Source organism: Neophocaena asiaeorientalis, unplaced genomic scaffold, assembly GCF_003031525.2.
Source record: "Neophocaena asiaeorientalis asiaeorientalis breed wild unplaced genomic scaffold, Neophocaena_asiaeorientalis_V1.1 scaffold315, whole genome shotgun sequence".
In the NCBI taxonomy this organism is placed as follows: Eukaryota; Metazoa; Chordata; class Mammalia; order Artiodactyla; family Phocoenidae; genus Neophocaena; species Neophocaena asiaeorientalis.
Genome location: NW_020172011.1, coordinates 1,463,955 through 1,472,501, shown reverse-complemented (window position 1 = coordinate 1,472,501; position 8,547 = coordinate 1,463,955). Strand labels below are relative to the sequence as shown.

At 51.5% G+C, this 8,547-nt stretch overlaps 1 protein-coding gene across 2 annotated transcripts; it reads right to left on the bottom strand.

The window, feature by feature from the left end:
* Positions 1-6,925: 6,925 nt before the first annotated feature.
* DUSP23 (dual specificity phosphatase 23) lies at positions 6,926-8,269 on the bottom strand. 2 transcript variants are annotated; one of them, XM_024750991.1, is made up of 3 exons: positions 8,240-8,269; positions 7,885-8,153; positions 6,926-7,346 (listed from the first exon to the last, which is right to left on the bottom strand). In XM_024750991.1, exons 2-3 carry the CDS (start codon positions 8,149-8,151, stop codon positions 7,161-7,163), a joined length of 453 nt encoding a protein of 150 aa, XP_024606759.1. In that variant the 5' UTR covers positions 8,152-8,153; positions 8,240-8,269; the 3' UTR covers positions 6,926-7,160. The 2 variants fall into 2 exon arrangements, with proteins under 2 accessions (XP_024606759.1, XP_024606767.1); XM_024750999.1 differs by having other exon boundaries at positions 6,926-7,277; positions 7,885-8,250.
* Positions 8,270-8,547: the final 278 nt, after the last annotated feature.

The window sequence follows — 8,547 nt, the reverse complement described above, 5'->3', positions numbered from 1 at the left end:
GTTTTGCCCTCATCCATGCCAGCTGACTCCCTACATATTTCCCTCTCCCTCACTGCCACCCATTCATCTTGCCCGTCTCTCTCTCTAAGCCTCCCTATGTGGACCTGACGTATAACATTCGTATTTTTAATAACATCCAAATTTGTATATCCCTTTAGGCTATCTGACCACACCCTCCACATCTCACTGAAGGTTCAACTTTGTGAATTCTACCAGATGCACTCCTCTTATGTCTTTAATCACTCCATCATTAAGTATTTATACATTGCATCTTTTCTAATCGTATGTGTCCATCTTTGCATGCACACTTAGGGGTGTACACATGTAATGTATTCCCCAGTATATTATACAACTCCAAAGTTTATTCTTTTCTTCCCATTTCTTCATCTATGTGCAGATACCCAGGCAGGTGACAGCATGTCAATTAGTCAGTTGCCACAGGCTTATTGAGCACCCAGGTGCCAAGCATTGTGCTGGATGCTATGGGTATGGGCACAGTCCTTAGACTCTAGTAGGAAAGAGAAAAATTAAACAACTGTGTGAATTATTATAAGTGAGCAGAGGGCAGCAAAGTAGAAGGACAGATGCTTCGGTAATATGTATGAGTATATGTGGAGATGGTTGGACGCCATTCCCCAGGAAATGATGTTAAACTGAGACCAATAGTAGGGGTAGAAGTTGGGAGCTAGGCAGAGCTGGGGAACAAATCATTTCAGGCAAAGGGAATAGTATAGGTCCAGACTGTCATGCAGAGAGAGCACAAAGCATCTGGTAACATGCAGGAAAGGGTTAATTCAGCTGGCGTGGGTTGCCCCAAACTTATACATTCCAAAGGTCTTCAGGACTGCCCCTGGACCAGTTCCTGCAAGATGATCTCTGAGCTCTTGGAATATCCTGCCTGATAAGAATGCCTTTGTATATCTGAGACCTTGGGCCAGGTCAGATAGTCTATGCTAACAAAGGGACATGCTGAATCTTTGTTTTTATATGTTGAGGCTGTTTGGGGCCTTCCATATCGGTTTGACCTCTGTTGGGGCTGGAGACTGAGGAGATAAGGTCAGTTATACAGGTGTTGACTACATGATACATGATGACCCTCAACAAAAACCCTGGACACCACAGCCCGGGTGAACTACCCTGGTTGGCAATATTTCTTATGTGTTGTCACACATTGCTGCTGGGAGAATTAAGCACTGTCCATGCAACTCCACTCAGAGAGCGTAACTGGAAGCTCCCACCTGGTTTCTCCTGGACTCTGCCCCATGTGCCTTTCTCCTTTGCTGACTGTAATTTGTATCCTTTCATTGCATTAAACCATAATGGAGAGGATACCAGCTTTTCTGTGAGTCCCTCTAGCAAATCATCACAACCAAGGGTGGTCCTGGGGACTCCCAACACAGGTAGAGCAGAGAGAACAAAGGCTGTGGGGGGAGGGGAACGACTGAGGTGATGAAAGAGACTGGATTCCTCAGAGCCTATAGGTCATGATCGAGAATGACATGGTTCTGCCTGTGGGCTTGATTCCAACGTGGTTACTTTATTTCATTCTATTCCATGGCCCTAGGCTGCATCCAGCCCTGGCTAGATCTCACAAAAGCTACCTACAGAAAACATGCCAATCAGTGAGTTTGCTTGGTGTGGGGCTGGGGTGAGCCCAAGGGCACAGAAAACCTACTGGAGGAGATGAGCAGTGTCACCTGTCCGGATGGCTGCACCCATTATTTCCTGTATGACCCACCTTGGGTTTGGAGCAGTTACTACTCAATATATATTGGTAAAGAAGAAACAGTGGTGTGTTTATTATAACAGCTTGGGGGGAAAAAAAACCAGAACTGTTTTCCATACTGAATCGCACATAATGAAAACTCAGAGGTGACATCACCAATCTGTTTCATGATCACATATTCATGGTGACAGAATAAGTCAAGGGAAAAATAGGGTGAGAGAGTGGTGGAAGCGATTTAAGCCATTTGTTGGCACAAAGGACTCAGTTATCAAGGTTGCAAATAAGTCATCAACTTCAGGCATGGACGGGCACCAAAGTGTTTCTCAAATTTCTGCTTGCTTGGACAAGCGTGCTGCCTTCTCAAGAGTGTGCCTTGAATCCTTAATAGCTGGAGAAAAATGTTAAAGTAATGGAAGAAGTACTTATGTAACTCATTTCTAAATCCACAGGGACCTATATTTTTGATGGTGCAGGAGGCTTGAGGCAGAAGCCTGTTAGGGATGATGGCTGTACCCGCGGCCCAACACTCCCAAGTCAGAGCGGTGCTCCCGAGGCCTGGGGCAGCAGCAGGGGGTGGGGTAGCCGTGTGATCTCAGAGCCACACTGATGGCCCCGTAAGCCAAGTGCCTCGATCCTGGAGAACACAAGACGCTGTTACATAATTTCTAATTACAACGAACTCTCTTCTTTCTGTTCCCAAGAGGGAAGGCAGTTTATACTCAAACACATGCCTAAGTTTGAACCCCGTTCTAGCTATGTAACTTTGGGTGTTATTTAAACTCTCTGGGCCTCAGTTTACTCATCTGTGCGCTGGTCATTATAAGAAGACCTTGCTCATAGGGTTGAAGACTCGATGAGGTAATGCCTATAAAGCACTTGGCACAGTGCCTGGCATGCATTAAGGGCTCAAACAACAACAACACAACCAGAAAGGACGTTAAGGTGTGTAGTAAGTCCTCAGACATAAAAAGACATTTTCGAGGGCTCGATGCCAGTCACATGTGCCTCAAGATTGTCAGGCTGGGTGAGGACATCTACATGCTCTGAATTAGATACTAGTGGATGTGACAGACGTGCCCTAAGGAATCAGCTTTACTACGTTGGCCTTCAATGCTTGGGCGGCATTTTAAATAGCAGCCCGTACGTAACTCAGGTGCTGCCGGCTTCAGGGTCAGATGCAGCGTTGTGCTTTGGCTTCCTAAGGTGATGAAGAGAATGGATGTTGGAGGCTGTGCTGATAAAATGGCCCTCGAAGTGAAGCTCTGATCATGAAGACAGACCCCCGTGTAACTGGAACTAGGGGGAGGTCTTGGCAGGTGCGATGTCTGGCGGAAGGAGAATGAGTCTGGAGTCACCACTTGGGTTTGATCCCAGCTCGTTTACTACAAGCGTAGGAAGCTCCTACACTGCAAGTATGAGGTGCTGGGCAAGTTACTGGTCTCTAAACCTCAGTCCCTTCATCCGCACAAAGGGGAAAATACTTGACTTGCAGAGTGACTCTAAGGATAAATCGATACAGTGCAATGTATGTAAAGCACCTGCTATACGGTAGGCACTTCATAAATGATATACGCAAGCAAAGTACAGTCACAGCAAAGCACGAAATGCATTAGTGGTAACTGACACTGTTTTGTGACAAAGCGATCCTGTGAGACCAAATTAGTTTCTTAGAAAGAACGGCAAGATACAGACAGCAGGTTTGATGTGAAGCTTGGCAGCTGAGGGCAGTTCATTCTGGGAAATGGCTTATGGTTGGGATCAAATCCCTGCCCCGGGTGACATGTTCATCACTGCCCTGGGAAGACCTGATCTGGGGGATCATGGGGGACAGATGGAGAGGGTCTGCATGAGGACCAGACCTCTCAGCCAGTGACGAGCTGCCCTGTAAGGGTGATGACAAAGCACAGCTCCAAGAGAGGTGCGAGGAGCCGCAATGAGTGCACAGGATATAGCCCTATCTCTGCAGCGGGAAGCTGTGTGCTGGGACACGTGGCCCGGGAGGCAGTCATGGAGCTTGCAGCCCAGAGAGCAAGTGGACCCCAGTCCAGGTGTGCTGCCGCTGAAGTGGAGGTGGGGAACCAGGCCGGGGAGGAATGGTCTCAAAGAAGGGCTCCTCCTATCCTGACTCCAGTTGCTTCTGCATCAGAACAGTTTTCTGGGAGAGGGACCCAAGAGGTGATGAGGGCAGAACCCAAGTGATAAGGGAGATGTTTTCCACACAGAAAAGCCTCTATTCAGCAGGGAACTCAGGTCACACGTCAGAGAATAAACATGAATGAAACTTTAAAAACACGGGGGTGGAAGCTGACATTACAGCTATGCCCACCAGCAGCTCACTGAGAATAAAGCCCTCCTTCGTGTAGAAAGTTAATGGTGTCTATCACCCTCTTGGAAACCCAGCCTGGGGAGAGGAGAGGGACTGGGGACAGGTACCAGACACTGCTTGAAAAGGTAACGGTGTGTGATGGGGTTCGATTGGCCCTTTCTCCCCTATGAGGATGTGTGCGTCCACAGGAGAAATCCCCACGTATGCTCCCACCTCTACTCCCATAGGAAATGAAAGCCTATGGTCGCACGTGGCGCTTGTTGGTCTGATGAAGTGGTTTTCAACTGGGGCCGATTTTGTCCTCCCAGGGGACGTCTGGCAATGTCCGGGGACACTTTTGGTTGTCACATTTTTTGGGGGGGGTATGCTACTGGCGTCTAATGGGTAGATGTCAGGGATCCCGCTAACTACCTTACAGAGCACAGAATGGCCCCCACAGCAGAGCTACCCAGACCCTAGTGTCAGTAGTGCTGGCGTTGAGCAAGCCTGGTGTGATGCGATGCGGAGGTTCTGTCAATGGAAGCGGCTTGTTCCTCTCACCTGTCATCTCAGTGTGGGGTAGAATGGGGAAGGGTCACAGCTAGTCTGCAATCCCTCTTTGGTGGCCATATACAGAAGAGGGTGTGGTGCGAAGGCAAAAAATTGGGGGTGGGGTGGGAATGAGCCCAAAGAGAGACTCAGGCTAATCTCTCAAGGTAGATGGAAGGCCAAGCGCAGAGTTTTTCATTTTCAAGTCAACTCTTACTTATTTAAAAACCAATTTCCTGGGCTTCCCTGGTGGCGCAGTGGTTGAGTCCGCCTGCCGATGCAGGGGACGCGGGGTCGTGCCCCGGTCCGGGAAGGTCCCACATGCCGTGGAGCGGCTGGGCCCCTGAGCCATGGCCGCTGAGCCTGTGTGTCCGGAGCCTGTGCTCCGCAACGGGAGAGGCCACAATAGTGAGAGGCCCGCGTACCGCAAAAAAACCCCCAAACAAACCAATTTCCTTAAGCACATAATTGTATGTTTATTTCCCTGAGGAACTCTTGAGGCAGAGGAGACCTGCTGAAATTATGGGGATGGAGGCTGCACACAGGGTTTTAATGGAGTTAGAAAAATTTTTCCTCTCCTTTGAAAGAGGGTTGGGAGAAAGAGAAGGGCAGGTTCCTCTCCTGCAGGGCAGAGGATGTGGGGGGATGGAGTTAAGATAGCAATGGAGGGTCAGACAACGTGAGGAACGGTTGTGTGACCCCAGCAGGTTGGGATCAGAGACAGAACTCCGGGGTACAGCTTCAAGCCTGCCTCTTCTCTCCCCGCATCCTGGTAATTGGAGGGAAGGGATCCAGGAAGTGGGCTGTTCATACCCTTCCTGACCCACCACCTTCGCGTGTACACACAAACACGCACACACACACACATACACATCAAAATACTCCTCTGGAAGATGCTCTGGTTTGCATTAGGAAACAGAATGGGTCATGCTGTTGTGGGAGGAGTGGGTGGGTGGGCAGGGCAGAGGGGACTTTGATGAGCAGAGGGTAAGGGCTTCAGTGCTTCCCCTCTTCTGCTACTTCTCACTCCTCTGTTTTAGCCTGAATGCTTGGAACTGTAGGTTCTTCTCTTTGAGAGATGTCCTCACCTGGGTAAACTGGGTGGGGACCAAGGGAACAGAATGAAGGAACTGATTATCCAGATTCGACACACAGAGGAAAGGAGGCGGGGGCGGCGAGGGCACTTTACAGTCTTTCTCTCGCTGCTAGATTGGCAAGACTCTGGCTCATACTCCTTTTGTCTAAGAGGGTCGGAGGGGGGTTGAGTTGGGTGGGCGACAGAGGAAGGAAGATGCAGTGAGGAGTGGGTGGCCTGGAGCTGGTGGTGGCCTGGGCTACAAAGGCTGGGGTCTGCAGGGGGACCCTTGCCTCCTCCCTCCATGTCTTCATTGGATGTGGAATGCATGTCTGCCATGGTACCTATTCTATGTGGTTGGACTCTGTCGGGCTCCCCGCCTCCAGAAGGCTGTGAATCATGTCCCCTTCAGCTGGAGGGCCTCTGCATCTAACAAAGCCTGGTATACAGGCACTCAGTACACATTTCATGATGAATTCCTACCTTATCCATCCTGGCCTGCCATTACAGAAGAGCGGACAGGAATTCGGGCAGGAGTTATAGCAAAAAGAGTCCACCTGGCTAGTCTATCCCATTCATCCTATCTCTCGAAGCTGCAGGTGTGGTGGTGGTGCTGGTAGCATGGCATCCAATGGGGAAGTGAAGGTAACATCTGAGAAACATGGCCAAGGTTCGAAGCCCTGAATGTCTTCATTTAATCATCAAATATCCTCTGCATACCTGCTCAGAGAGGCTGGGTTCTGGCATTCCTCAGCCTCATGCTGTGGGGCAGCATAATGGGCTGGAGGTCACAGGTGAGCGGAGCAGCCTGAGGCTGGGGAAAGGCACCCAGCCCCTGGGAGATGGAGACAGTGATTATCTGGGAGCACAGCATCCAGGCCCTCTCTGTCGTAAGAGGGCTAAAGGGATGACACACGTGGGGCATGCGGGCCTGGACTGAGGGGCTGTGTCCACAGGGGCCCTCCTGGCCTGCGAGCATCAGAGACCTTGGGCTGCCAGGGATTTGTTTCCTTTTCATTGACCAGCTCCCCAGAAGACACATCAAATATTATTAGAGATAGATACATAAGAGTTTCAGCAACTTTAAAAGGCTGAAAATGTGTGCTGTAGTCCTAGCTCATACTTCCACTTCCCGGAAGTGTAACCTTGCGCCTTCCTGAGCCTTGGCCGCCTCATCCAAAGAAGGGATGGCCCTTCTGCCTTCCCTTTATTATGGGGCTATTGTGAGGCACAAAAAAAGTCACAAAGTGTGGGAGCACTTTGTAAACTTAAAGTGCTATGCAATGTGAGCTGGTTCTTTATTTATTCAAGGCAGTGGCAGAGGGACACCCCACATTGGTGCTGCTCCAGCCATCCTCCTACCAGGACCTGCCTGCAGGGAAGGGCTACATCTGTCTTTTGACCGCTGGAGGGCTTAGCACTTTGAGTTCACTTCCGCATCTCTGGCCCCATCTAATACACAGGTCAGGGCCGCGGGGGGCCTGGCAGAAGAGTGCTGAGGTCCCTTATTTCCTTCGCTGGTAGAACTGGAAGACCGCCTTCTCTTGCTCATACGTCTCGATGGAGCCGGGTCGAAGGCGCCGGATCTCAGCGATGGCGTCCCCTGCAGCCAGGCCCCGCTCCTTCACCAGGTAACAAGCCAGCATGGTACCCGTGCGGCCAAAGCCCAGGGCACAGTGCACTCCCACCGCCTGCGAAGGGGGAGCTGGGTGGGGAGGAGCTCAACGCCCTCCCAACACTCTCCTGACCCTCACTTGTAAAATACAACCAGGTTTTAAAGATGTAGGACAATGAAGAATATAAATATCTGGTTAAGAATTTATTTTATATTGCTTATATGTTGAAATGATATTTTGGAGTTACTGGGTTAAATTATATTATCAAGATGAATTTCTCCTGCTTCTTGTTTACCTTTTTAAAATGTAGCTCCATTACATTTGGACAGAACCTTGCTCTGGAGGCTGCTCAGTACCCCCTGACTTCAACCCCCATCTCTCCCAAGTATGTTCACCCTTTCTCCTTCTCAACCCACAACATCAGCTGGTTCTTCGTTGCCTTTCCTCGAGCCCAATTTTTCTGGCTGAGATGCTCTCCTGGCCCCACCCTCTTCCTCCAGTCTTTCTCCCGGAACCCAGCTAAGTTATTCCTGGCCCCGCCCTCCCCAGCTCCGCGTGTCCCCGCTGACCCCTCCCAAGTCCCTCCCTCCCGGCGCTAACCCCGCCCTCTGACCTCTCCCCTGGCGTTGGCCTCGTCGACAATCTTCACGAAGCGGTCTATCTGCTCTGGGCCCGGCGAGCAGAAGTCTGGGATGCGCAGTCGGTGCAGGGTGAGGCCGGGGCAGCTGTCGCTGTGCGGGGGCCCGCGCTCCGTCAGTGACACCAGGTGCCGCACACCCTGGTCCAGCAGGAACTGGTAGTGGGCGGGGAGCCGGGGCAGGGCCAGCCCCGCCAGCCGGCCGGGGAGCACCCATGAGAAGTTGGGGGGCTGCACGCCCATGGCTGACGGAGGGCACAGAACAGCGGGTCACCGGGGGCGAGGCCGGCCCGTCCCGCTCCGCCTCCGGGCCCGGTAACCTTCCACCTACCTAGCACTGGCGCCTCCTGGAGCCACGTGGTCTTCGGGACATATCCTGGCTGTCGTCCTGCTCCGCCTCAGGGGATTGGCCGAGCCGCCTGGGGGCGGGGCTAGAACACCCAACTCCCGGCTCCCAGTGACCGTCGGAGCGTTCTGGTCCGGCCTCAAGCAGAACACTCGTTGATTGGTTGGATAGTCAATAATGGGCGGGATTACTGCAGCCGTGTGCACGGGGATTGGTGGACCACGCACACAGCCAAGACAGAACACCTAGAAGGAATTAAAAATTCTTTTCTGTGGATGAAGCAACCCCGGGTC